The 27,617-nt window shown below is 38.9% G+C and overlaps 3 protein-coding genes across 3 annotated transcripts; 2 read left to right on the forward strand and 1 right to left on the reverse strand.

The window, feature by feature from the left end:
• The first annotated feature begins 9,981 nt into the window (after positions 1–9,981).
• LOC6042110 (putative ATPase N2B) lies at positions 9,982–14,287 on the forward strand. Its single transcript, XM_001851208.2, has 6 exons — positions 9,982–10,613; positions 12,821–13,006; positions 13,070–13,311; positions 13,377–13,548; positions 13,612–13,758; positions 13,823–14,287. Exons 1-6 carry the CDS (start codon positions 10,212–10,214, stop codon positions 14,063–14,065), a joined length of 1,392 nt encoding a protein of 463 aa, XP_001851260.2. The 5' UTR covers positions 9,982–10,211; the 3' UTR covers positions 14,066–14,287.
• A 1,691-nt stretch (positions 14,288–15,978) lies between these two features.
• On the forward strand, positions 15,979–17,253 carry LOC6042111 (deoxyribose-phosphate aldolase). The gene is made up of 3 exons (XM_001851209.2): positions 15,979–16,141; positions 16,207–16,554; positions 16,610–17,253. Exons 1-3 carry the CDS (start codon positions 16,114–16,116, stop codon positions 17,170–17,172), a joined length of 939 nt encoding a protein of 312 aa, XP_001851261.2. The 5' UTR covers positions 15,979–16,113; the 3' UTR covers positions 17,173–17,253.
• Positions 17,187–25,030, reverse strand: LOC6042112. The gene is made up of 3 exons (XM_038256646.1): positions 24,780–25,030; positions 17,528–18,330; positions 17,187–17,404 (listed from the first exon to the last, which is right to left on the reverse strand). The coding sequence occupies exons 1-3, from the start codon at positions 24,795–24,797 to the stop codon at positions 17,263–17,265; spliced, it is 963 nt and encodes a 320-aa protein (XP_038112574.1). The 5' UTR covers positions 24,798–25,030; the 3' UTR covers positions 17,187–17,262.
• Positions 25,031–27,617: the final 2,587 nt, after the last annotated feature.

Raw genomic sequence — 27,617 nt, forward strand, 5'->3', positions numbered from 1 at the left:
CCATCGGCACAGGATCCAGAATGCAGCCAGAAACAAGATTTGATGGGAAAATCGCATTTTTACAACCTGCCAACAAAGAGAAAGAAAACTCGTAAATTTTATCGATGTTCAGAAAAGAAAACTTTCACACTTACATAATATGCATATGCCTAGGCATATGCTCAAGTTCCGCTTAGTGGTTCTGGTAATTTTCAACCCATTTCACTGTTTTTGTTTATTTTTGGGTCAAAACTTCGCGACAGCGATGATGTTAAATCTTTTCGATTTTTTGACGTTTTTATTTTGTTTTTGCACTGTTAACCTAATCAACGTAAATTTATTTGACACGTTCTACACTGTAACTTGAAATCGCACTTCGCTGAGTTCAATTACTCCCTCCCCATACTAATTGTTTAGTTCAACTACAGTTACACTTTTTTTGGTAATCGTTGTCGAACTGAAATAATCGTATGAAAAAGTGCGAAAACGAATTCAGCAAAGTGCCATTTTAAGTTACAGTGTGGGGGGAGCGTGACTTTGCATCACGTAATATGAGAACGTTCCCTTTTCTGTATGCTACTGATCGACTTGCATCCAACATTGCATAATATCACAGAGTCGACATCGATTTTACTATCGATCGACAAAAATGGCCAAACCCCCTCCTGAAAATCTGTCAACATAAACAGCTGCCGCCGCTGCCACGCAACCAGGACGGAAGCACAAGGACGAGTGAATTACGCGCAGGACATCCGGATGATCTACGAGCGGAAGTTGCATCTGAGCCAGGTCATCATGCAGATCAACAAGAAGGTGCGGGAGTTTATCGAGTGAGTGTTTGGGATGGGGATGAGGCTTTGGCGGGTTTGGTTTTAATTGTGTTTCGCGTTTTGTTTCAGACGTGAAAGCCACCCCCAAACCCCGCAAGTGAGGCAAAATACTCGAGCGCGGCACATACAAGGCCAACCGGAATCGCGCCCAGCTCTACTTGCCATCAACTCTCAACGGAGCTCAACAACCAGTGGAGATCAACCCAGCGACCGTATGCTCAACTGGAAGGCACGACGAACAACTCGGTTTCGGTTGTGATGGCGACCGCGACACCGTCCACGGGTCGAACCAAAAAGTTCACCCGCCGTCGACGCGTCGGCTCGGGAACGTTCAACTAGCCCAAGTATAGCCCAAGCTGGAACCGGCGAATGGTGCAGCCAAAAACGCGCTACGTCAAACTGGTCGATACGGAGACGCAGACGGACGTCATGGACGTAAAAGAAACGGACGCCAGCCCCAGTCCGAACTTGTCCGCCAAACACATGTCGACGAGTTTGCGGGAGGACGACGAGGAGGAGGAGGTTGACGAAGGTCGAGACCAGTTTCCGAAATTGGTGCAGGTTTACCGCTGTGGCAAGCCCAAGTCCGAAGACGATGGAGAAGTGCCTGAAGATGAGGAGAACGGAAACTCTATCTAGAACGGGATGACCAACAGTCGGAGCAGTTAAATGCTGACCAGTGGCCACCAGCAGCACCCGGTGGGGGATGTGGACGAGGAGCAAGACGACGACGAAGAAAAAGTGGAAAAAGATCGCTACTGTTCAAGCCCGGTGATGAAGGGCGTGATGACGATGGAGTCGCCGACCAGGTTGCGCTCGAAGAAGTGGCTACCAATGCCGGATGGGAGCTCTGTCACGTACAAAAGATGCTTGATCCGGTTGAGGCACGTCGGAACCCGGTCAGCAATTTGAGCGGTATCACAGAGTAGCCGGAACCAGCCATCCGTCTCGTAAAACACCACATCCAAGGCTGATTTGTATGGAGAGTTGCGAAGAACAATTATTGTTGCCTAAAAACGATGATAATAAATAAAACACGTAAATACATATTTGCGAATTACTTATTTTGACTAATTTCATGAACAACAACCAGACAAGTATCGTGTCGTCGAGCGTTTGGCCGACACTTTCCGGCCATGGTCGGGCGCAGTTTATTCAGTAAGTGTTGAATCAGCCGCTGGAGTCCGGCCGATCGATTCCTACGTTGTTTACGATGACGAAGGTTGGTGGTAAGTTTAACCTTTTACGGCGAGAGTTTTCGGCGGCCGTGTTGATTTAATTTTTTTTTTGATGATTTAATTTCATAGCGATCCTGTAAACGTCGCCGGGTGTCCGAAGAATCGGTTGGACGGCTGGAGGCGTTGATGGGAGAGAATAACAATACCTTTTAGGATGCTAGCTAATCGGCTCCCCTTCCACTAACATTTACACACAAGATCCTCTGTAATTATTAAGTCAAATGTAATTACAAAAGCCGACTCGGTCCCAACCAGGTCCCAGTACCGAAAAGGACCTAATAAAAATAATTTTATGAAAAAAAAAGGATGCTAGCTTGGAGTGGTTGGTTTCGGTGGTGGAGTCGGATTTGGACAACTTCAGGATCAAGATATACCGGAAAAGTGTACAATCTACTCGAAGATAATGGGACTGATAAAAGCGAAGAATTATAACTTTGGCGGAAAGTTTGTGTACCATACGGTGAAGGCCTTCAAGGAGAATCTGAGGCAATGCTAGTGAGACGCGGCCTGGTACGCGCTTCAATTTCTGGCCGATTTGGTCAATTGTCACGTCATCTCGACGTGCACCAGATGATGCCTATAAGAAAGCTTATCCGGAGTTTACCAATTTTAATTGACAGGATCTATTCCCACCAGAAAGAAAACAAATGAAGAAGCACAAGAACAAAAAGGCTCGAAAATGTTGATTTCTTTTAATGCGCTTTGCCTTCCTTCGAGTGCCGTTGACGATTCTCAAATAATTTTAAATATCTCATGTTTTTTTATGTTTCATTCCTTATCTTATATTTAATTAGTTAATAATAATAATAATAAATTTTGGATTTAACGCACAATACTCTGCCTTACTCGCTCTCTCGTTTCTCTCCTCTCGCTACGCTCATTTCTCTACTCTCGCTACGATCGTTACCTGCTCTCGTTGCAGGCAAGCGCAGGCAGGCAAAAACAGTCTGAACTGAAACGTTTGTGCGGCTGGTTGTTGTTTACGTTTTAAGCGCAGGTATGATTTTCAAACAAATTATTTGATTTACCAGATACTTCGCTTACATTTTTGTTGTTAATCATTTCAGAGCAGTGGAGAACTTGAAAAAACGGAATAGCTGGTACTGGTGGATTCGATCGGCAATCAAAAGAGATCTTGGCGGCAGCCGACCGACAAACATTTGTTGCGCAGAGGATGCGACCAAGCGAACGCACGACTGGCATCAATCAAGAAAATCATCTGAATCGTCAGATAAGTACATGATATTTGAATCTTACACTACTAGATACTTTGTGATTTGTTTTTCTTACTTTTTCAGGTTTGGACGATTTTGGCAGTATGATCAACTAAACAGAATCGACATTCAACTAGAATTCAAGCCGCTAAAGTCCGTCAAAAAGTGAACAATTCTGTAAAAAATAGGTAGGTAAAAATGTAAGAACAACTTTTCAAAACCATTTTAAAACTATTTCTCAAAAAGTAGTAAATTTGTATGATAAACTTTAATTTACCATTTGAAAACTATTTCTGAAATAGTGAAACTGGAAAAAATGTAGAATTAACCTTAAATAACCATATAAAAACTATTTCCAAAATAGTAGCGCTAGGTAAAAATAGCAAGAAAAACCCTAAAAACCATTTACAAACCCTTTCTAAAATAGTAGACGCAAGGTTAAAAATTGTAAGAAAAACCTTAAAATAATATTTAAAAACCATTTCTTAAACAGTAAAAACCGAGAGAAAAAGGTCGCTTTTTCGCGAAAATTTACTTTATTTTTACCATTACACAAATGGTAATTTGACGAAACGTTGTTCGGGGATTTTTAAGGTTACCGTTGCTAACCACCCTCAATTCAGATGGTCGAACTTTATGAAAAATGGTAGGGTACCATTTCCGATATGGTATTTTTAAAGTTTTCCTACCATTTTTCAAATTGTGGTTACGATCTCTGAAATGGTGAGAAAACCATTTAACACAAAGTTTTTTTAAGGTTCTCGTTTATGCGGGACGTCAATTCACCAGGATTTTGAACCAGTAATTTGTGATTAATTGAATGTTTGACTGACACAGGTTTAAAAGGCCAGTGACGACGTTGCGAATCGTTCAACTTTTCAGAATTATTGAAAATGTTAAATAACGAACTTTTAACCACTATTTGATATTTTTTTATTATAACTGAGTTGCATAAATAACAAAAAAAAAAGTAACATGTAAAATAAAACCGTTTCAAATGATAATCATTTTGAATTTTGTAAATAGTTCATCGGAAAGATCAAAACATTTCACAAATATGTCTTTTTGACATTAACAATCGGATCAGTGTTATCTTCAAAATTTCTGAGATAAAACGTATAATATTTATTGCAAATTTTTAAACTTTTAGGAAAAATATCTTCAAACTTGGGCACTATTGAAAAAAAAACATTTTTTTTTACAAAAAATCATACTTAAGGCAGATGTAGCATGCAAGCCAGCCGGCTTGGCAGAACGGAGCATTCAAAGGCTAGCTCAGACATTTTCTTTATTGATCCTCATACATCTATTCTCAACGGAGGTAGTTATTCAAAAAAATTGGCTGATTTCAACCTTTTTTTTTGGGCCTTCTTTAAACCAAAGAAACAATTTTGTGACATTTGTTCACAAATACAAGGCTCCATACAATTTTGGCAGCTGTTCATTTAAAAAATGGTACCGTAAAACGGGGTGACTTTGATAGCCGGGGTGACTTTGATAGGTTTGAGATTTTTCCGCATAATGAAGAGCACAAATTTAATACGTATGGAATGGTTTGGGATCAAACTGACCGTGGTAGAGAAGTGCTCAAAGTACCTCAAGAAGAACTTTTCATAAAATTTTGAAAAGTTTAAAAAGTTAGTTAACTATAATTAAGAAAATGTTTAAGAAAGGCAATATTTCAAACTTCTAAAAGTGTCATGATTTTCTCAATGAACATGATTTTGAATCGGAAAACGGAATGCATTTTCGGATTCTTTGGATAATTTTACACTAGGAGAAGGTAAAATAAGTTTGTAAATAATAAATAATGTGTGTTTTTGAAACATAATTTAAAAAAAATCTCCAAATTTATAGGAAATTTCAGTTAAACAAATTTCATATAAATTGTGAAAAATTGTGACTCGTGGTTATAATCAATTATGAAATGCAATTTAAATCAATATTTTCATGAACTATATTTAACAAATTTTAGCCAAAATTCCAACTATTAAGCAATTTTACCTAAAATGTATATGTATTTTGTTAAAAAGCTAAAAAAGTTGGTTAACTAAGTAAAAATATTGTTTTTTTGTCTTGAAAATTATATCGGCAACCATCCCAAGTAACAATTTAAGTTTTTGAACTTTCTTGAAGATAGATTCAAGTTATCTTAGCCAAAAATGATCATAAAGCCAATCTACCTCCAGAACAACAATAAATCAGCATTAAACCTGAGTTAAGAGCAAAGTGGACCATTTTAGGAGGTTATCAAGAGCGTTTATGCGGAGTGATTTAAAACTAAGCAACTTTGACGTTGATTTTTACAATACTCTGCAAATGCTCTTTATTGCTATTCTAAAACTTATTCTCAAGCTTCAACAATTTATAACATCATAGAAGAGCTCTTCAAGACTGTAATAAAGTATACTTAAATTTGTTTGCTCTCGTTGATGATAAAAAAGATTTGTCGAAGAAAAACCAGTTCTGAAATTTATTTCGTGAAATCCATTAAATCTTTTCGAAATTAATTCACAAATGGCCGATGAACTTGAGCTTACACCGATAATTATATTATAATAACCAAATAAATATAACTGTGACTTTACGTAGTAATTTTTATCGTAAAATTTTTGCCATAAAAATTTGACTGATCAATTTTCTTAGATGCCTCGAAAAAATATGCATCGAAGGTGTGAATCTTTCAAAATTACTATGATTTGTAATTTTTAATGGAACAATTATTTCTACATCAGCAGAAAAATCAACATGGCTTCCGTTTTTGGCCGTTATTTTTTCATGCTAATATGGCTGATCTCATCAAATCTATTCTCTCTTACTCAAAGCAGTTATTAGAGCTATGTTTCTTGAGAAGCTCTTGTTCAAGATTAAGCAAAAACATATAGACTGCATTATGCTTTAATGCGGTTTTATCGCAGAGTAAAACGCGTAGTGATACGACCGTAGCGCATGCATATATTTGTTTGCAGGAGGTAGATCCGAAAAAGATTTTTGGAAATGCTTCTTTGTCGTTGGATTAAAACAATGGTGTCGATTATTTTTCAAATCATTTTATTTGTTTATTAAAGTCAAATAAATCACAGGAAGAAAATAATGTTCAAATAACGAACATTTTTAGTCGCAGTAACCAACACGAAACCAACATAAAACACTTGCACTCTGCGAAACAATTTTTCCAATCTCGAAACGCCTGATTCTGGTCCTGGTCCTCAAATATACCCTGACGTTCCTTAACAAGACAAACGGATGCGTCGTGCCGATTCTGCGTGTCGTAGAGGTTATGAAACAGGCCGTCAGTGCTTTTCTCAATCACATCCTTATCAGCAAGATCCACACCCAGACGAATTAGCGAACCGAAACTTTGCGTCTTGCGAAAGACTTCTGGTTCTGATGGACTCCTCCGTAGTCACGGGAGCGGCGGCCATAATGATGATTTGCGTGTTACTCGACGTGCCGGAAGACAACATCATTTTGGCCATGCATGCTAAATGGCGAATTTGGCTTGCACTTGATCACACGTAGACCTTGCCGAAGGTGCTAATCGTTACGTCCACGCTGGATCCAGTAATTATCGAAATAGTTTACGTGATTCCCGGGTTTTTGAACTTTGTTGATCGGTTCTTGCCACTAAACTGACTGACTGTATGAATATTTAGAGATTTGACAGATCAAGTTCGAAGACTCTTGAATTATGCTTTCATTAAACGAAGAAGTTTTAGTTGAGTTTTAAGGCAGTTTTGGCGATGTAAAATGGTCTTAAAAATAACCTCTCTGGGATAACTTCAAGTCAAAAAACGAAGTGTGGCATAAAACTATGGACCATGCTTCTGAAGAACTCTTGAAGATAATTTAAAGATATTTCTATCGTAAATCTTTAAAGTTTTGTTCAAGACCTTTACAAAACCGAGTAGCAAATTTTAAATCTTTTATAAAACCTGCTAAGAAGTTGAAGCATCTTGCTTGTTACTTGGGATCACTAGTACATTTGACGTAAAAATAATGTTTGAACACCTTAAATCTGATTTTGTCGGGAATAAAAACATTGACTTAAGTCACCCCGGAATTTAAACTTAGAATGTTTTACGTAACTATTTTTCTAAACATTATTGAATAAACTTTTTTTTTAATTGAACATGCACTTTGTGTGGCCTACCCTAGTACATAATTTAACAATAACAATCTTGAGAAAAACCTTACCAGTTGGAAAATATTCCAAAAATAAATTGAAATCCTATCAAAGTCACTCCGGTTTACGGTACGTCAATTTTCGAAATCTGTAACTTTTGAAATAAAGTGGGTGGCCGAATGGTTACGCTGTCCGCTTTGTAAGCGGATGATTCTGGGTTCGATTCCCATCTGCTCCAACCTTCCATCGGATGAGGAAGTAAAATGTTGGTCCCGGCCTTGGTTGTTAGGCCGTTAAGAGCGAGTTTTTCACCGATGTGAAACAGGTCGTATCGAGGTGCTCCAATTTGGATGAAACTTTCAGGGTTTGTTTGTCTATAGAGTTATCTAAGCCCGCTCTCACGCACACTAGCACACCATTTGCTTTGCTGTCCGGTACAAAATTTAACCTCAATCTTTTTCGTGTACGTACACGCAATACATACGCACGTAGAATGCTCTATACATGAGATGAACTCATGCCAAATATGAGCCCTCTACGACAAAGGGAAGTGGGGTAAAACGGGCATTGAAGTTTGAGGTCCAAAAAACATGAAAAATCTTAAAATTGCTCGCATTTCCGTAAAACTTCATCAATTCCAACTCTCTTAAATGCATTCGAATGGATTTTTGAAGCCCTTCAAAATGTGCTATAGACATCCAGGATTGGTTTGACTTTTTCTCTTAGCTTTTGCAAATTACTGTTAAAAATGGATTTTTGTAAAACCTTAAAAACTTTTTGCAACAGTCTCCAACACCAATACTCCCATAGGTTAAAAGTTAGGGAATTACATGGACTATAAGCCTACGGTATTAACTTTTTGGCCAATCGCAGTTTTTCTCATAGTTTTACGATTTTTCTATAACAAACATTTTACAACGTTAGTTTTTGCCCTGTAGGCCAAGAAGACGGCACTTTTTGGTCTCAATTTTGTCATATTCGAAATCCTCGGACAATTTCACGTAAGTTAGAAGTATTGGAAATGTAAATTTGATTGGAAAAAATGCCATTTAGAATTAATTAAAATATTATTTACCATTTTGTCGGATTATGGGTAAAACAGGTATCCGCCTACTTGATACAGCATTTGACGTATTGAACACAGGGTATGAAAAATCTAACTTTTTTTCAGAAATGTTTTATTTAATTATTTTCTTAATCAAATTCAAAATTTCAACACTTCAATCTAATGTAAAATTTCCTGAGGATTCCGAATATGTCAAAATTGAGACCAAAAAGTGCCGCTATGGAGGCCCACAGGGCAAAAACTAACGTTGTAAAATGTTTGTTATAGAAAAATCGTAAAACTATGAGAAAAACTGCGATTGGCCAAAAAGTTAATACCGTAGGCTTATAGTCCATGTAATTCCCTAACTTTTGACCTATGGAAGTATGGGTGTTGGAGGCTGTTGCAGAAAGTTATTAAGGTTTTACAAAAATCCATTTTTAACAGTAATTTGCAAAAGCTATGAGAAAAAGTCAAACTAATCCTGGATGTCTATAGCACATTTTGAAGGGCTTCAAAATACCATTTGAATGCATCTAAGAGAGTTGAAATTGATGAAGTTTTACAGAAATGCGAGCAATTTTAAGATTTTTCATGTTTTTTGGACCACAAACTTCAATGCCCGTTTTACCCCACTTCCCTTAGTCGTAGAGGGCTCATATTTGGCATGAGTTCATCTCATGTATAGACAAACAAACCCTGAAAGTTTCATCCAAATCGGAGCACCTCGATACGACCTCTAGAACAAACCGAGCAGAATCTACAAATACTGCCTCTTAAGTCATTCCAGGTGTAGGAGCCGCCTCCATGCCATAAGTACAAACAACACACCAAACCACCAAGTATCGATGGACGAAATTTTGGAGAATTTCTGTTATGAATCATATCATGTGTGCGTATCGTATACAGGTTTTTAAGCGAAGATGGCGTTCGAATGGTGAACGCCCGAAATGTCAAAATCGCGCAGTAGCACCAACATTAGAAAGAAAAGTATGGCTGTCATGCCGTGTCACACTTGTTTAATACTGTTGGTACCACTGCGTTATTTTGACATTTCGGGCGTTCACCATTCGAATGCCATTTTTGCTTAAAAATCTGGATAATTTGATTAGATTATTTTTAAATAGTATTATTCAAAATAATTAAAATTCAATAACTATTTAGATTAACCAAGATAACCCAGATAACCACGCGCAGACGACATCAACTCAACGCTAGACTAGACCGTCTCGACGCTCGCTTGTAGCACACACACAACAGTACTCTTATTCCTCACGTGCTTTTGGCGTCACCCTAGTGGCGAGTATTTCAACTAACGGCAACGTGGTCCTTCGAGGGGACGGTCAATGGTCGTAAATTTCCAAAGTTTTGATGTTGAATGGTTGATCATAAAACTTAAAATTTTAAGATTTTCAGAAGAACGTTAGATTTTTTTGACACACGGTCAATCACAGTAACCACCCATCGGGCAACCCCCCGGCTCGCCATGTGATTGTAAAGCTCTCCTTTTGGCAATGACGTTTGCTCTCCTCTCACTGGCACACACCCCTTCGCTCGCAACTGTATCGTTCAGCTAGTCTGCCCGTTCTACGGTCAGCTGCTTAGTCGCCAGGTACGACCCCGTTCAGCTTCGAGCGCTGTGTTCAGTCCGGAAGGCTATCGACACCGTCACACCAATGTCGCGATTAGTGTTGTAGTAGCTGCTACTTTTCTTTTTCGTGCTTTACATAATATGTGCAAACTTGACCCAGTTGGAGTGGAATTTCGCGAACCAAAAGGATGCTGTTCCTGACGAGGATTCCCGCCGCGGGTGTAGTTGCCCTTCGCCAAGGATGTTCCTGTGCGGTAGCTGGCGTGCTGAACCAACCTTCCAGAAGCAACAGTAGCAGCAGCAGCAGCAGTCCAACGCCACCCAACCGAAGAACGCCCCTAGAATTGCTGCAGGATAAGCTGAGTAGGGGCGAGATTCGACCCGATCCGCACCAGAACCAGATCACTGAGGCGCTGCAGAAGGTGTACGACAGTATTCAGGGCTACGAGCCCCCGAAGCCCACCGGCGGAATCGGGAAGTGGTTCGGCTTCAAGGCGGAAAAGGTCGAGGCGCCCAAGGGACTGTACATTTACGGCAGTGTGGGTGGCGGCAAAACCATGCTGATGGACATGTTCTACGACTGCTGTGAGGTGAGTTGGGTTGGGTGGGTGTCGGAAGGGGCAAGGGGGTGTGACGCGTGGAGTCAAGTGCGGGCAAAATTGTGTGAATGCCGTGTGGACGCGTGACGTAAACAGAGATTTACGGTACGCGGCAGTGAGCAATGCTGGTTTTGAGTTTTTCGCGCAATCATTCTGTACATAACAATCGAAGAAATCGAAAGTTAATTGTTATATTTTATTCTAAAAAAAACTAAAAGTTTTATCTAAATAATTACACGCTGATTAAAACGTATTTGATTCCACATCTCAAAAATGAATTTCACAATATTTGTTAATAATCGTTTCTGTTCTTTCTATGCCCTTAAATCAATAGAATTCATTTTTATTTTGGTCTCGCCCCGGAAATCGAAGGTCAATTCACTTTTATTTGTTTTATTTTATTCTTGAACATTACAAGACCAAGTCACATATCCTAGTGGCAACACTTCCATATCGTGAGCTAGGTTTAAATGTTTCTCTCGCAAAATTGGCTTAGAAACTCAAATTTCATGAAAATATCGCCACAAAACGAAATGTAATGGTTCTCCATAAATCATTGAATTGTTTTGACTACCGTCAGTGGGGGTGACTATGGGTCAAAAAACGATACACCTCTCGTAATTTCTTAGTAACAAAAACAATTTGAATAACATCGAAAATCTTTTATCGTAGAATTCTCGATTAAATTTTCAAAAGGCCCTATCTGCATAGGAAACCCATGAGGGATAGGTTGTTTTGAAAATTTAATCTAGAATTGTTCTTAGATAGTTTACTAACATTTTCCCAAAATATGGTGTAATTTGATGGACTCTACCTTAAATGGCAATCGTTTGAAAATTGACCCAATCGCACCCCTTTGAGGGGGTGACATTGGGTCAAATGAAACTAAAATTATGCTCAAATACAAAGATATAGTAAAAACAAGTCATCCAACAGTGTTTCTTGTTCGAGGGAATCGTATTGATATGCTAAAATATTTGAAGTAGAGATTTTCAAACATTTGGGTACTTTTTGATCAATTCCAACAACAAAATTAAAAAGTTGATTTTTCGAGAGGTCATTTTTGGCCAAAAACGTACCTCAACTTTAGACAGCTGCTAAGATGACAGGATTTGTTCTAGGAACGAGATTTTTTCAGAAAAGTCATCTCAAGATGTCCCTAGCAAAACCCTTTTAACAGAATTTAGTTTCATTGAGAAGTACTTATGAAATTTTAAAATCCGTAAAAAAATACTTTGACCCAATCTCACCCCCCAGACCCAATGTCACCCCCACTGACGGTACATAGAGTTACCAGGTTTGTGTACAGGATTTCTATCCGAGTTGAGTTTGAAAATGTACTATTTTGCACTAAATAACTATGATTTACTTAAAATTCAACCAATTGGGATATTTTACACTTCATTTTTAAAACACTTTCAAATGCTTTTTGAATTTTGTCTTAGTTAGAGACATTTTTAAATTGACGATTTTAAACAATTTTTTCCATTCCATATTCTCCAAATGGATTATTTAACAGATCACATTCCCGGGAATAAATAATTTCCCAGAAATGTTCATCGTTGTTTTACTGAAAGAAATGAGGCATTTCGACTTTAAGTTCAAGTTTTTGCTTGAGAATTCAAACCAAACAATGTGGATTTGTGAACAAGTAGTCTTGAAAGATATTATTTATAAGAATGATTAATTTTTCCGAATATTCTGAAATTCCTAGAGATTCATCTTTATTTTTAACAATATTTGAAGGTACATATCAAAAAGCAGGGCATATTTTTTTCGAGAATATGATTTTCTTAGAGACAAACTTCCCTTTAAAATTTGAAGACACCAAAAAGAAGGATACAACATAAAAATTTAATTAAAAAAACCAAAAATAATAAGCATTTCTAAAGAATGGAATTCTGAAGAATACATTTCTCGGGAATAACATTAAAGGAAATGGGCTTTTAAGTAGAATGGCATTTTGTTGAATGGGAAAGATCAAAAACTTTATTTCCCTTTTTTTGAGGGTTAATGAATTTCAATCAAAATCACATAAAGTCTTTCTTGTTACAATTCTTGTATTTATTCAAACTTTTAAGAAAACGAACGTTTAAAAAACAACTTCAATCATTTTTTCCGTGTTGTCTTGCCTGTTTTCATTGTCCTATGTTTTAATGTATATTTAATTAAGAGTTTCTATTTTTCACCATTTTCAGATAAACCGCAAGCGGCGCGTCCACTTCAACTCGTTCATGACGGACGTCCACACCAAGATCCACGAGATCAAGTCGAAGCAGGTGCGCGACGTCACCAGCACCAAACCTCAACCCTTCGATCCGATCAAACCGGTGGCGGAGATCATCACCGCCGACTCGTGGCTGATTTGTTTCGACGAGTTTCAGGTAATGCTGATTTGCGGACTGGGTTGACGAGCCCCAAACTGATAAGCTGAACCTTTTTTTTAGGTCACCGACATTGCGGACGCGATGATTCTCAAGCGGCTGTTTACGTATCTGTTTGATAGCGGCGTAATCGTGGTAGCAACGAGCAATCGAGCCCCCGACGACCTGTACAAGAACGGGCTACAGCGGTCGAACTTTGTGCCGTTTATTGGGGTGCTGAAGAGCCACTGTAACGTGGTTACGCTGAGCAGTGGGGTGGACTACCGGACGGCGACCCTGAAGGGCGAAGGAATGCACTATTTTGTGTAGGATTTGATTTGGGAAGTTTTTAATTTTCAAAGTTATATGAGGATATCTTGAAATGTTTCAGCAAATCTGAAGTAGATGCCGACGGAGCGATGGATAAGCTTTTCAAGGTGTTGTGTTCTCAAGAAAACGACTTGATTCGACCAAAGACGTTCACCCATTTTGGTCGTAACATATCATTCGCCAAGACCTGCGGACAAGTTTTGGACAGCACATTCGACGAGCTGTGTGATAGAGTAAGCACTACTTGTACCATGTGACATTCTCCCCAACTCTCTACCGTATTTGTAAACTTGCAGCCGCTCGGAGCGTCGGACTACCTTCAAATCACGCAATTTTTCCACACCGTACTGATAAGGGATATTCCACAGTTGAACTTGAAACTCAAATCGCAAACACGACGCTTCATCACGCTGATTGACACGCTGTACGACAGCCGGGTTCGGGTAGGTGTCACTAATCCATGAACTTGAAATCAACGTAGATAAGCCCTACAAATTTCCATTCCAGCTAGTCGTCTCCTCGGACGTCCCGTACAAGTTCCTCTTTTCCAACGAAAAGCCCGACGACATTCACACCTCGGACGAGCACCGGACGTTGATGGACGACCTCAAGATCACCAAGGATTCGCAGGATGCGAGCTCGAACATCTTCACCGGTGACGAGGAGGCGTTCGCCTTCGAGCGAACCGTGTCGCGGCTGGCCGAGATGCAATCCGCGGAATATTGGTCGCTGTGGGAGAAGCATCGCTAAGTCTCTGAGGGGCTGGTACTTAATCGAAGCTGCTGCACAAAGAGTTTGTTTGTTTAGGATAGAAGCGAAAACAATGCTTTACGCGATACGCTTTGGTTGTCGTGTTTTTAGAAGATCGCGAATACTAGTTAGTTAAGTGTCCTGTAAATATATTTATTTCAAATTTTAGGAAATGTAAAGAGAGAAGTATTAAATAAAAGCACAGCCAGTGCTTGAAGCGAAGCAGAATTTTATATATTTTTCATAGAAAAGCCATTGTCAATCTTTTTGATATCTTTCAGCACTTCTTACGTCGTAATCACAATAATTTATCCAGAAAATTTCGCTGGAGAAATCATCATTCATTCTACGACGGTCGTTAACCGACCGAAAATGCTCCAAAAGAGCTTAATTCGTGTAAACAAGGCAAACTGTATGCAGGTTGACGTGTGTACAAACAAATCCAGGCAAACAAACAAATCCAGGCAAACAAACAAAGCAGGCAAACTGTCAAAAAGTGTGAGTTTGTTTGTTTGTTTGGCGTAGTGTAATAGCTCCTTGAGCGTCATAAAACTCCTCCAGCCATGGTGGAGCAAATTTTCCATCTTTTCAACAGTGGTGGCAGATACTAAATAGGAACCGTTTAATCCCAGGAGGAGAGCAGAGATTAATCCAGGCTTCAGCCAGGAACCGAGACCAACCCCAGAAGTTGAAAATAAATGTAATGAACTGTTGACCTAAAAAAATCCACTTCTGTTGGCCCAGTAATTCATTACATACAATCAACAATTCGACGTTGTCGTGCTAACTTGTCGCACATCGCTTTTTGACGTTTCGTAAAAAACAAGTTTTAATGTTTGACCTAGAATAAACAAAAACGAGAGCACGCAATGTAAACAATAACAACAACGGTATTGTTTGACTGACCATTTTGTGCATTGTTCCAAAGTTTGGTTGAATTTAATTGCCGGTGTCCCGAGTTATAATTACAAATGTTTATTATTGCGGGCGTCAATAATTAGAGTTCACGCGCGGTGATACGACCGCAAGATAATGGTCGCATGACAGCCGCATGACAACCGCAGAACAAATTTTTGGCTGTTGTCAAAGGTTGCCTTGAGTTTTCAGCTGACTTTTTGGAAAATATTCAAAACAAACCAAGTTGACAGCCAAATCAACACAGAATTTCAGTTCAACTTGTTGATTTTTACTCTGCGGTAGTTAGGCGGCATTAATCTCCTGTCACTCACAGCGAAGGAGAAACGTGATTTTATCTCGCAATAAGCAATACAGTAGTCGGGCATGTAAGTGTGTGTCAAACGCGTTCTGACTAAAATCCCTATGGTCAGTGGTCGCACTTACAGCTATTTTCAGGGTGTGTCAAGATAGCACGATTAGATCGAAACTTTTTCCATATGAAGAGTTTTTTCGGGTTTTTATTGGATAATCTAAACATTGAAATCGAATTTCTGTGAAGGTCAAAATTGAAAGTTGCACAAAATGGCCTTCTTAACTCAATTTGGCTCAAAATCGACGTGCGACAGGATAACACGATCACGTTGAATTGCAAATAGAATGGTTGTAAAAATCTTAAACCCATTTTGAAATGAACACTAAAAAACTCACTGGGGAAGGCGTAAGTGTGAAATATTTCAAGATTAATTCCTATTGGAATCAGTACAAACTCTGAAAGTATACCCCTCGTTCCATTTTGTTTTTTTTTTCACAAAACTGTTTGCTGAATAAAATTGAGCTGGCACCACTGAAAGGCTTCATCCATAAAGTACGTCACGCTAAAATCAGCCAAAATTTACCCCCCCTCCCCCCCTTTGTCACGCTTTTCCTATAGTTATAATACGCAATGTCACACTTGCTCAGACCCCCCCTCTCCCCCTAGAGCGTGACATACTTTATGGATGACGCCAAACGTATGCTGTTTTTATTTCTCTCTAAATTGTCTCTCTAGTTGTAGCCGTAGCATCTTGTTATCAATTGCACTGCGTTGAACACTTTAATCAACGTTACTAAGCATTCCTTTTAAGTACACCTAATCTACCTCAAACTCAAACATGATTGTTAACAATGTGATTCCTTTCGGTAAGTCTTGATCTCCTCGAAACTAGACAAATCAACCAACTAATCATCCCATCTATCCTCCCAAGACCCCATTCCGCTGGAAAAGGTGTACGTCAATCTACGCAGCGTGGAACGCTCGGTTGACCTGCTGACATCGACACTTATCAAGCGACAATCGCCGGCTCAGCTGCTCCACTGGACACTCAAGGCGCTAAGCCTGACCGATTTGACGACGCTGAGCGGCGACGATACGCGAGCGAACGTTGAGCGGCTGTGCTTTAGGGCGGCCTATCCGTTTCCCGAACGACTGGCAGAGCCCAAGGACTATGGCCAGGTGCATACGGCGGCGGTGTGCGTGTACCCGAGCCGGGTTGGTGATGCGTACAGAGCGCTGGGGGCGTTGAAGCGGCTGGATCAGATTCAGATTGCTGCTGGTAGGTGATTGGGAATGATTGGGAGTAAAGAAACTCATCCTAATTTAATTCCCAGTGGCCACCGGATTCCCGTCGGGACAGTATCCGCTGCACTCGCGACTGGCGGAGATCACGTACGCCATCGAGCAAGGAGCGACCGAGATTGATATCGTAGTTGATCGTAGCCTGGTGCTGAACGGCAAGTGGAACCAGCTGTACGAGGAGATCGTCAAGATGCGTGAAGCTTGCGGTGATAAGGCACATCTGAAGACCATTCTCGGCATTGGGGAGTGCGGAACCATGGTGAATGTGTACAAGGCGTCGATGGTAGCGATGATGGCGGGGTCTGACTTTATTAAAACTTCTACGGGGAAGGAAGCTGTAAATGCAACTCTACCAGTTGGGTTGGTTATGATTCGTGCCATTCAGGAGTTTTATAGGTTGACCGGTAAGAAGATTGGTTTGAAACCTGCGGGTGGGGTTCGTACGGTCAAAGACGCCGTGGCTTGGATGATTATGATAAAGGAAACTCTGGGAGAGCAGTGGCTTACCCCGGAACTGTTCCGTTTTGGGGCGTCCGGACTGCTGGACGATGTCGAAAAGCAATACTACAGCCTTAGCAAGCAGCTACGTAAGTAAAAAGTACGTACACGTTGGTTGGAGAAATTTTATTTCTTTTTATTAAAAATTTGTACAATAACAATAAATAACTAGAAAAATTGCACACTCTTAGCTCTCGATCCGAAAGCCCTTCTCGGGAGACGAACTGTAGCTTACAGTTCGGAACTTTCCACTCTTCATAAAGTATCCGTAGCGACCTCGCACGTTTCCGTGATCGTCACGCTCCTCTACGTGAAACTGCCGATTCTTCCTAAAAATGAAACAAAAATGATATTAGAGATGTCCCAAACACGTCACAAACACACACAGAAACAGATATCATTGCCACCAAGCCACCACAAACGTGCCATTAGTCAAACCAGCCCAGATTTACCCGCTACCCGTGTCATATCCAAACGCATAACTGTCCGGCCCTTTGTGGCCGTGCAACTGATAATCAACTCGGGCACCTTCGTGTTCGTTCGGCAACCTCCGGGTGTTCTCGTCCATTCGTCGCTGCTGGCTCGGGAAGAACTCCCCGGTGTTCAGCTCCTCGGCGTGCAGCTCGCGCGACCTGCCCGAGGTAGCTTCCGCATCGGCATCCGCGGCCGTCAACCAGGCCGAAGCAAGCAGCTTGTCCAGATCAAGTCCGTCCAGGAAGTACGCCTCGTCGATCTCACCAGCATGCGGGTTGTTCAGCCGCGACTTTTCGTTCTCGATCTTCTCGATGTTCTCGGCGCTCTTGATGTTCACCAGCTTCTGGTTCGGCACGTACTTCTTGCCCTTGCTCTTCTTTGGCTTCTCGGCGTAGTAATCCGGCTCGGACTGCTCGACCGGCGGCGGCAGCAGCGGTTCCGTCAGATCGTCCTGTCGGGGCTCATAGGAACCGTATGAGTTGGTTTGGGGAGATGCTGCTGACCCGCTTGGCGAAGCGATCTCCCCAACTGCGAAAAAATCCATCAGACGTTCGAACTCGTCCTGCTCCTTCGGGACCACGTGGATCAGGTAGTGCGGCTTGGCGGGTTGTTTGGCGGAGGCAACTGGCGTGGCGGCAGCTTCTGCCGCAGCAGGTTCCTTTACGGGCGGAACGGTCAAATCAACCGTGTCCGAACGGCTCGTGATCAGCGCCTTGGGTTTGCTGATCTTCATTGGGCTCGCGCCCGACTGAAGGACGGCGCATGACAGGCATAGCGCCAACTAGAGGGACAGAAATAAATGAAACCATGTTAATTTATTCGAGGTGCCAAATTGCCAACGCAATAAATCTTTTAACCATTTCGCACCATAAATCGTAAAACCTTTTATGTTGCCTATCACGAGCTTGTCCACGGACGATTGTTTGTAAATATCATCAACTGCGTAAAAACGTGTTTGCGACAAGCTTCAATAAAGCATCAGCCGGTTCTTGACCAAGTTTGCCTGCTTCCGCTCATCCTCCTAAAATTAATTATTATTCAAGAGCAGCATCGCCGTGTTTCCTCTACAGCTTTGATAAAACAAGTTTCTTATCTGGTGGATAACCTTCGAAAAGGTTAGCCATTGACGGATCTAACAAGTGCGAATTTGTATTTTATTATAAATTTTCTCAGAACTTTTGTCCTGAACCAATCAAATTCTTATTTGTTTCAAAAGTATTAAATTTGAGCTGGGACCTCGGACATCCGGATATAGGCAAAACAATCAAGCTTCTAAACGTAATTTTGCGTATCTAATGAATTTAACCCCAAAAAGTCCCTATTGTTTGCTTATTACTTATAGTTTTGGTTTTATTTTCATTTGAATAACTATAACATAAACATTTTGAAAACTCAAAGTTGATTTTTTTGGTAATTTATTGATATAGCCACGATAACTTTCTAAGTCCTCGACAATTTGCCAAACAGTTATTTTTTAAAGTTCAGCTACACAGCAAAAAAAAAATTGAATTTTGGAATGTTGTAAATTTGGTAGGTTGAATATTACCTCTTTTTTGAGAGCCGTTCTACGCATAATTGTCCCATGTAATTTTTTGACGTTTCTGACCTTTTATCATTTTTAAGTTTAGTTTGACGTATACTTTCAGAAAAACACATAAAATCTAGTACTTTGTTTGGAAACTCATCAAAAACAACACCAAATCTGTTTGTCCCATCGTTGAACTTCTACGCATATTTGTCCCACGAAGTATTTTCTATCACAAAATCATTACTTTTACGTCGTATTGTACCTTGTTTACCTGTTGTATAGCAAGAGTATTACATGTAAGGGTGATAAAATTTTAACCGGGTGGTTGGGGACATATAGGGCGAATAGGGACCCACGGGACAATTATGCGTAGAAACACAGAAATCGATTGAAAAAATTGCAATCGCGTTTTTCTCAGTTGCTCTTTTTTGAACATTGGACAATTATGCGTAGAACGGCAGAATATTACTTTAAAAATGTGTAAAAATGTGAACCTGATGAATATTCACCAGAAACTGATGAAAATTCATCATTTTGCCTTCCTCACTCAGGTAAGGCTATAATCCTGAACTAAAAATTAACTTTTCATAGAAAGCTCGTAGACCCACCTTCATGAATACCTATCGACTCAGAATCGAAAATTGAACAAATGTCTGTGTGTATGTGACCAAAATTCTCACTGAGTTTTCTCAGCACTGGCTGAATCGATTTTGGTCAAACCAGTTGCATTTGATTTGGTTTAAGGTCCTATACGTACCTATTGATTTTTATACAGTTTCGATCAGAAGTTATGTATAAAAATGTGTTTTTGCATTTATCCGGATGTTGGATAAGTCCCTGGAAATCGATTCAAATATCGTCATGTTATACATCGTTGGTTAGGTAATCACAAGACCTTTCCAACGAGTCCAAAACGTTGAAAATCTGGCAACCCTGTCTCGAGTTATGACCACATAAGTGATATTTATGCACTTTTTTTGGCGGATTCAAATAAGAAAAACTAGATGAAATTTGTGTCCAAACCAATCGAATCAGCAATAGTTGGTAAAGAGTGAGGAAGGCACCAACCACTTAGGTGGATTAAGTTAGTTTTCTGATATAAATAATATCACAATTTTTTTTCGACACAAAATCTGTCACCACTTTCTATTGAATATTATCATCATTTTTTTGTTCTGTGTATGTGTTCCTCAAAGGGATATTTTATATTTAATTATTACTATTGATTGACTTATTTAGTTGCAGAAAAATCCGGCTGATATCTATCCAAATTAGCGAAGAATGTCACCACCAGAATTTGGAACCGTTAAATAAGTAGGGTGGGTAGAAATATGCTATGGCTTCATCCATAAAGTACGTCACGCTAAAATCAGCCAAAATTTAACCCCCCCCCCCCTTTGTCACGCTTTTCCTATACTTATAACACGCAATGTCACACTTGCTCAGACCCAACTCCCCCCCCTAGAGCGTGACATACTTTATGGATGACGCCTATGTGCTAGAAAATTATGCAAAATTAACTCAAACTCTATGTAGAATACAATGAAACCATTTAAAAAATGTTTGGATTCAATGTGCGGCTAAAAACCTCTAAGAGATACTTTTCTTTATTTTCATATGAATGTAAAACAGTTAAAAATCATTCAAAATATTGTATGAATTATTTGATAAACTAACCAACTACAAAACCCTTCACACTTGATGTAAAAACTACCGTCCTACTATTTTTAAGATCAATTGTTTTGAAAAGTGCCTTTAGAACGACTTGATTCCTGATTGTTTACAGTCACTTGAACAAGCCCTGAGTTTAATTTATTGGTTAGCTTTTCGTACATGGATTCCTTTCGCATTGTTGAAGATGACTTACTGCGGTTTGAACCATTTTTCAAATGTTTTGTTAACAGAAATTATTGGATTTTTTTAACATGCTCAATTTTAGTCGAAATATGACTATTTAATGTTTTTTTTTTCATACCGTAATCTGGGGTGAATCGGGACTACAGTCTGAATAGGGACAGCAGTTTTTAGAGCACTTAAAGCTTTTAAATTTGGAATTGGATGTACACTAGGGTGGCTCGACATGATCGATTTTTCAGAACAGGCATTTTCCGGTCCCATTTGGGCCCCCAAACAACCCCCCAAAATTTGGGAGCGATTGGGTTTGACTCGGCTTTCCGCAAAGCGATTCAAATTTGTATAGAAATTTGTATGGGAAAACCCTCTTTTTTACATTTTAATTTTTATCATTTTCATTTTTCACTCAATTTAAAAACTAACACCGTAGAAGTATAGCCCTGAATGTCCTCTAAAACATTCCCGAAGAAAGTATGGTCCTATCTTGCTTCTGGAAAAAGATACAGAGTTTTTAAAAGAGGCATTTCAAAATAAGTGCTGAAAATTATATTTCTTGCCAACACTGCCAGTACTTCGGTAGATATTTCGAAATTTTATTTTTTAACATAATAAGGAAGTTACATAGCAAAATGGTGTCTTAGGAAAAGTTGTTGTATATGAATGTAGCTTTTATTTAAAACTATTGACATGCAGGGTGACACACCTACAGGGTGTCAACCAAGCCCTAACTTCTACTAGTCACCTTTTAAAGCGTTGGTGTCTTAGGAAAAGTTGTTAAGCTACTTATTCGAAGAAATTTTGACATGGTTGGAAGACAGGGTGGCACATCTACAGGGTGTCAACCCATTTCTCGTTTCTATTTAATACCTTTTTGATCTCTGTAAAGTGGGCGAAAAAGGGCACAAATCGCAAAGGCGTCATCCATAAAGTATGTCACACTCTAGGGGGAGGGGGTCTGAGCAAGTGTGACATTGCATGTTATAAGTATAGGAAAAGTGTGACAAAGGGGGGGAGGGGGGGTAAATTTTGGCTGATTTTAGCGTGACGTACTTTATGGATGAAGCCAAAAGGAACAAAATAACGTAAAAGTAAAATTTTCACAAAAATTTCCTGGGGAATCGATTGCGTATGATTAAAAACAGTTTCTGATCTTGCAAATTTAATTTTACATAAAAAAAATTAGGTAACAAATTTTAAGTGCCTTCTGAATGGCTTAAAACATGCGGTGTTTTGTCACCTAAAACATAAAAAAAATCAAAGATTAAAAAATACGGATTTTGAGAATCAGATTTTTTGTTAAAAAAAAGTTAATTTAAAAAAATCACCAATTTTTGTCCATGTTTCTATTTTTTCGGAATAGTCTACATCAATCTACAGCTTTGCCCAAGACTTGGTGTCTTATCTGTCAATAAAAAAAATCTTGAAAAGTTACAGATTTTTTAATATTTACGTACCATTTTTGTATGAACAGCTGCCAAAATTGTATGGATATTTCTATGGGTGAACCAATAACACAAAATGGCAACTTTAAAAAGCCTCCACAAAGTTTGAGCCAAATCGGCCGATTTTGTAGATATTACTCAAATGTCCTGAACATTTCTACAGAAAAAATCCATTATTCAGCTTTTATTTTATAGAGCAATTTACAGAAAAAATATAACTTATCAGAAAGTTGCCAAAATAGCATCTTAACCTTCTTACCGTGTTTTTATAATGTGCAATCGATTCCCAAGAAAATTTTACGTGAAAAAATGACTTTTGACGAATTTTTGTTCAGCCTCCTTTTGCGTGGCAGGCCTAATTTGCGATTTGTGCCCTTTTTCGCCCACTTTACAGTGGTAAAAATGGTCTTAAATAGAAACGAGAAATGGGTTGACACCCTGTAGATGTGCCACCCTGTCTTCCAACCATGTCAAAATTTCTTCGAATAAGTAGCTTAACAACTTTTCCTAAGACACCAACGCTTTAAAAGGTCACTAGTAGAAGTTAGGGCTTGGTTGACACCCTGTAGGTGTGTCACCCTGCATGTCAATAGTTTTAAATAAAAGCCACATTCATATACAACAACTTTTCCTAAGACACCATTTTGCTATGTAACTTCCTTATTATGTTAAAAAATAAAATTTCGAAATATCTACCGAAGTACTGGCAGTGTTGGCAAGAAATATAATTTTCAGCACTTATTTTGAAATGCCTCTTTTAAAAACTCTGTATCTTTTTCCAGAAGCAAGATAGGACCATACTTTCTTCGGGAATGTTTTAGAGGACATTCAGGGCTATACTTCTACGGTGTTAGTTTTTAAATTGAGTGAAAAATGAAAATGATAAAAATTAAAATGTAAAAAAGAGGGTTTTCCCATACAAATTTCTATACAAATTTGAATCGCTTTGCGGAAAGCCGGGTCAAACCCAAAAAACGAAACTATTGGCACTACGCCCCCCGGGGCATGGCCTTCCTCTAACGTGGGATTTCTGCTCCAGCGCCTCTGACGAGACAGGAGAAACCGGGACCGACGTTTTACTTCACCATCCGATAGAAGCTCAGTGGATAAGGCGGGAATCGAACCCGCGTCTCATAGCATCATCGGGATCGGCAGCCGAAGCCGCTACCCCTGCGCCACGAGACCCACGGGTCAAACCCAATCGCTCCCAAATTTTGGGGGGTTGTTTGGGGGCCCAAATGGGACCGGAAAATGCCTGTTCTGATTGAATTAATGTACACATTTTGTTGGCCTGAGTCTGTTCTAACCGAAACCAACCAGGAAAATCAAAATATTGTGCACAACATGGTTAAAACTGCTGTCCCAATTCGCCCCATGTGTCCCGATTGACCCCAGTTTACGGTACATGATTTGTTATATTCTGAACACAACTTTTTATTTAAATTTTTTGTAACTTACAGAAAATCAAAAGTATAGATGATTTTCTCATGTTTCTCAAGATTTTAAAAATATTAGGGGTAACATTGATCACCCTCTAAAATTTTGGAAAACCATGTTTAAATATTTTTAAGTGCTTAGCGTGACTCAGGCTCGATAATTTGAAAACTTCGGAAAATTTTTACTTCGGATAATCGAATCACGAAAAAAAATTGTTTCAATGTCTTGTTTTTGATTGTTGAGCTTAACTATGGCCCTTAAACTACGGTAAAGTTATTTAGGAGTTTTAAATCCAAGATACCAATGCGTTATTGCAATTTTCTACAGATATTCGATATTCGATATTTTTATCTTTCTGATCGATGTGATGTCTTTAACAAATTTGAAAATTTCCAAAAAACAATATGACACAGCCTAAGCAAAAAAACAATTAGGCTTACTTTTTGTTTAAATTAGCAAAACCAAAAATATATATTAAAAATATTTTGAACTGTATTCTAAATATATAATTGATTGTTAAATTCTTAAACCAAAGATTTTATTTTCAGCAATATTTGTTAACCAATGTAAAATTTCTTTAATTGATGTGCTCCGGATGCAACACGATTTAACTCACTTCACACAATTCATACCAACTCAAGATAAATAAACTTCGAATTGCAATCATATTCATCAACAACTTCATCATCGCAGTAACAAAAACCCTACAGCTAACGCATGCTTATTGCACAATTTCTGTGCCAAAAAAACGAACTCTCAATCGTTCAAACATCTTCTCCAGCAACCAATGATATCATACGTCCCAGATCGTTAAGTTCATAATCATTCACATAAACGTAACATGCGGTTGCTGTTCCAAACACTCTCCACGATCATCAATTTCATTTCGATCACTTTTTGGCCACCGTTGCATCTTCGCGAATAAAAACCACACAACCAAAACAAAGCAGATAAAAATCACTCATTTACCAGAAAAATAAAGTTCATTTTGCAAACTGCTGCTGCTGCTGCAACTCCACCTGTCTCTTCGAAACGAAACGAAACGCACTGTTTCCAACTCCAAAGTCAATCAAAGTTTTTTTTTTGCAAACACGTGCACTCTCTTCTTTCTCTTCACCCTCGTTGTCGTGCTTTTCACAGCCACGTGCTTCTCAAATTAGGTTTTCACTCCACAGACCCAGTTTGGACACGTCCGTCACTTTTCACCGGAGACAAGTAAATAGCCAGGTCGATCGTTCGTTCTATCCTACTTATATAGATTAAACGAGCGACGCGAGAGCCCCACACGCGCTGCTTCGGCCCACGAGGAGCAAGAAGGGGTGCAGTGCCCGAGCACGAAAGCTCACGAGTCGCCAATTTTCCTGTCTTCGGGTCCGTGTTGTTGTTGTGATGATCGTCGTTAGTTTGTTGCTGAGCTAAGGTGTTGGCGAGCAAAAACAATTGAAAACGAGTTCTTTTTTGGTGATATTTTTTTATCAGTTTGAATGTTAAAATAAATAAATTTAGGGGCTCAGGGCTTCTAACAAATCAGAGTATTTTTTTAAATATTATATCCAGGCAAAAAATTGAGTCAAATTTCAAAAGTAATAAAAAGCGAATTCTTAAAACTCCTTGAAACTAATAATTTTACTGAGTGCGTTACAAATAGAGTCCAGACTTGATTATCCAAAGTTTAAAAAAGTAATTTGAAATTTTATTGGTTCGAACTATGAAGGCAGATAAGAGAACACTTTAACACTACAACAGAAATAAAAATGCAGTAAATTGTAAATGGTAATAAATGAATTTTCAATTCACTTTTCCATGATAGAAAAAATAAGGCTTTATTTTTGTTTGATATTTTTTTAGACAAAACATTTTTTAGACAAAACCAAAAACATTATCCAACTCTTAAACACACAAAAAGGACAAACATCAGTATTTTGACAATTTGGCTCAATTCTGAGGGCAGATTCAGATTTAATGGGAAAAATTACATAAAAACATACTACTGAACATTTTTTTTTCTTGCAATTTAGGCATTTTCAAATACAGCAATTCCCCACGAAAACAGCATGGAAAAAAACATAAGTGCTCGGATCGAGCTCAAAATTTTTCTAGGGGATCCCTGGCCGAAATAATTAAACCCGTATTTTTTTTGTTTGGCCACTAGGGTGACCTACGCCGTGTAAGGGTGGTCCGAAAAATGGTAATTTTTGTCGATTTTTATTAGGTGTTAGATAGGCTTTTAAGGAAAAATAGTTAAAAGTTTAAATATCTAGCCTAACATTTAAAAAGGTCAAATGAAAACTTAAAATGCTCTTTTGAAGGTCTGAGATACGATTTTTGAAAATAAAAATTGGGTTTTTCAGCGCCGCGCGAAAAGAACGGAAAATAACGAAAACGGCAAAATATCGACAAAATATTTTTTACTAAAACTGCGATAACTTAAAAATTTCAGCGATGACCTATACATGCTAGGGTATCAAAATTTTCGTAAATGAAATACGCAACCTTTTCAAATGTTAGAAATGTTTTAGGCTTGATATTTGAAACTTTAAATTATTGAGTAGTGCGGTGCCTGTGGGGACGCTCAGTCCTGTTTTTTCGTGTTATTTTCCGTCTCTTTTGTGTCGCTGTTCGAGTGCATGGGGTGATTTCTCCACTATAATTAAATAATGGCATCAGTACCCAAGTAACCGCGGGACTCTAAAACTTAACATTAAATCCACTCTATATCAAAATATAAAGTAAGCTATTTACAGTCACATAACTCTATATTCCCTTGTAAAGTGAGTTTAAAGCCAAAAGTGGCGACTGCAACAGTGGATATAGAGTTTACGTGCATTGGAAAAGCACCTTAAAAATGTCAAAAGAAGAAAAAGCTTTTTGCAACGCGCCATCTGTTGCATATTTGATTGGTGAACTTTTTCAAGTTCAGATGGCGCGCTACCAAAGCTTATGTGTTTTTTAGTGATTTCTTCCAATTTGCTGCTCCGGGTCCGGGTCGGTCGGTGATGATGTTGTGATGAACTCCAAGATTATGATGCCGTGCACTTACCAACTGCTCTGTAAAGTAAAACGCTTTTCAACGAAGAAAATTGTCGATGTTGTCTTCCCCAGAGATCGTTCCAAAAGTGCACCTTAGTAATCAATTTAGAAACTCCTTTCTCTGATCGCTATTTATTTATTATTTTAAACATTTTCAATACACAATCACTTTTAACTTGAACACAAATCACCATTTATTGGATTTTAAGCAGCAGCCGGTTTTTTCTTGCCTGAGATGGTTCTCGTCCCGTCACACGTAGACTTTCACCTAGGATAAGTCGATGGGAAAGCCCGGAATTCTGGGAGTATGCTGAAAATTTTCAATAATGTTTTAGTAACAAGTAATTTCCACTGCAGTTTATCACCAGCTTACCCATCATTATCACAGTTTAGGCGAAAAATTCAACACCAAAATCAACACTTTGAATATTTCAATGTCGCTTTTGTTTACAATTTAATGAAGCACTCGAACAGTTGATATAAAGTTATTTTAGAGTAACATGAATTGTCAAAGTTTTGAAACTTTAACCAAAGCTTATATAGAGTTAGAACTCTAAAGTAACATTATAATTTGCATTTTAGGGGCTCAAAACATGGAAATAATGATTTAGTGTTGATTTACAGTTCCGATTTAGTGCTTGTGGTTACTTGGGTAGTGCGGTGCCTGTGGGGACACGCAGTCCTGTTTTTTTACCTTCTTCTTTTTTTTTCATTGTTTTTTTTTCACTCGCGTTCGTTGGCCGATGAGTTTTTTTGTGTTGTTCTCTTTTTATATTT

The sequence above is a fragment of the Culex quinquefasciatus genome, chromosome 2 (genome assembly GCF_015732765.1).
Source record: "Culex quinquefasciatus strain JHB chromosome 2, VPISU_Cqui_1.0_pri_paternal, whole genome shotgun sequence".
Classification (NCBI taxonomy): Eukaryota; Metazoa; Arthropoda; class Insecta; order Diptera; family Culicidae; genus Culex; species Culex quinquefasciatus.

What these genes read in the sequence shown, in the direction of transcription:
- LOC6042110 (XM_001851208.2), top strand. Translation starts at nt 10,212, where the DNA reads ATGCTGTTCCTGACGAGGATTCCCGCCGCGGGTGTAGTTGCCCTTCGC. An exon ending in GAAGGAATGCACTATTTTGT is followed by an intron (nt 13,312 to 13,376) that starts GTAGGATTTGAT and finishes GAAATGTTTCAG; the next exon opens with CAAATCTGAAGTAGATGCCG. An exon ending in TGTACGACAGCCGGGTTCGG is followed by an intron (nt 13,759 to 13,822) that starts GTAGGTGTCACT and finishes TTTCCATTCCAG; the next exon opens with CTAGTCGTCTCCTCGGACGT.
- LOC6042111 (XM_001851209.2), top strand. Translation starts at nt 16,114, where the DNA reads ATGATTGTTAACAATGTGATTCCTTTCG. An exon ending in TAACAATGTGATTCCTTTCG is followed by an intron (nt 16,142 to 16,206) that starts GTAAGTCTTGAT and finishes TATCCTCCCAAG; the next exon opens with ACCCCATTCCGCTGGAAAAG. An exon ending in TCAGATTCAGATTGCTGCTG is followed by an intron (nt 16,555 to 16,609) that starts GTAGGTGATTGG and finishes TTTAATTCCCAG; the next exon opens with TGGCCACCGGATTCCCGTCG.
- LOC6042112 (XM_038256646.1), bottom strand. An exon ending in GGATATGACACGGGTAGCGG is followed by an intron (nt 17,405 to 17,527) that starts GTAAATCTGGGC and finishes TTTCATTTTTAG; the next exon opens with GAAGAATCGGCAGTTTCACG.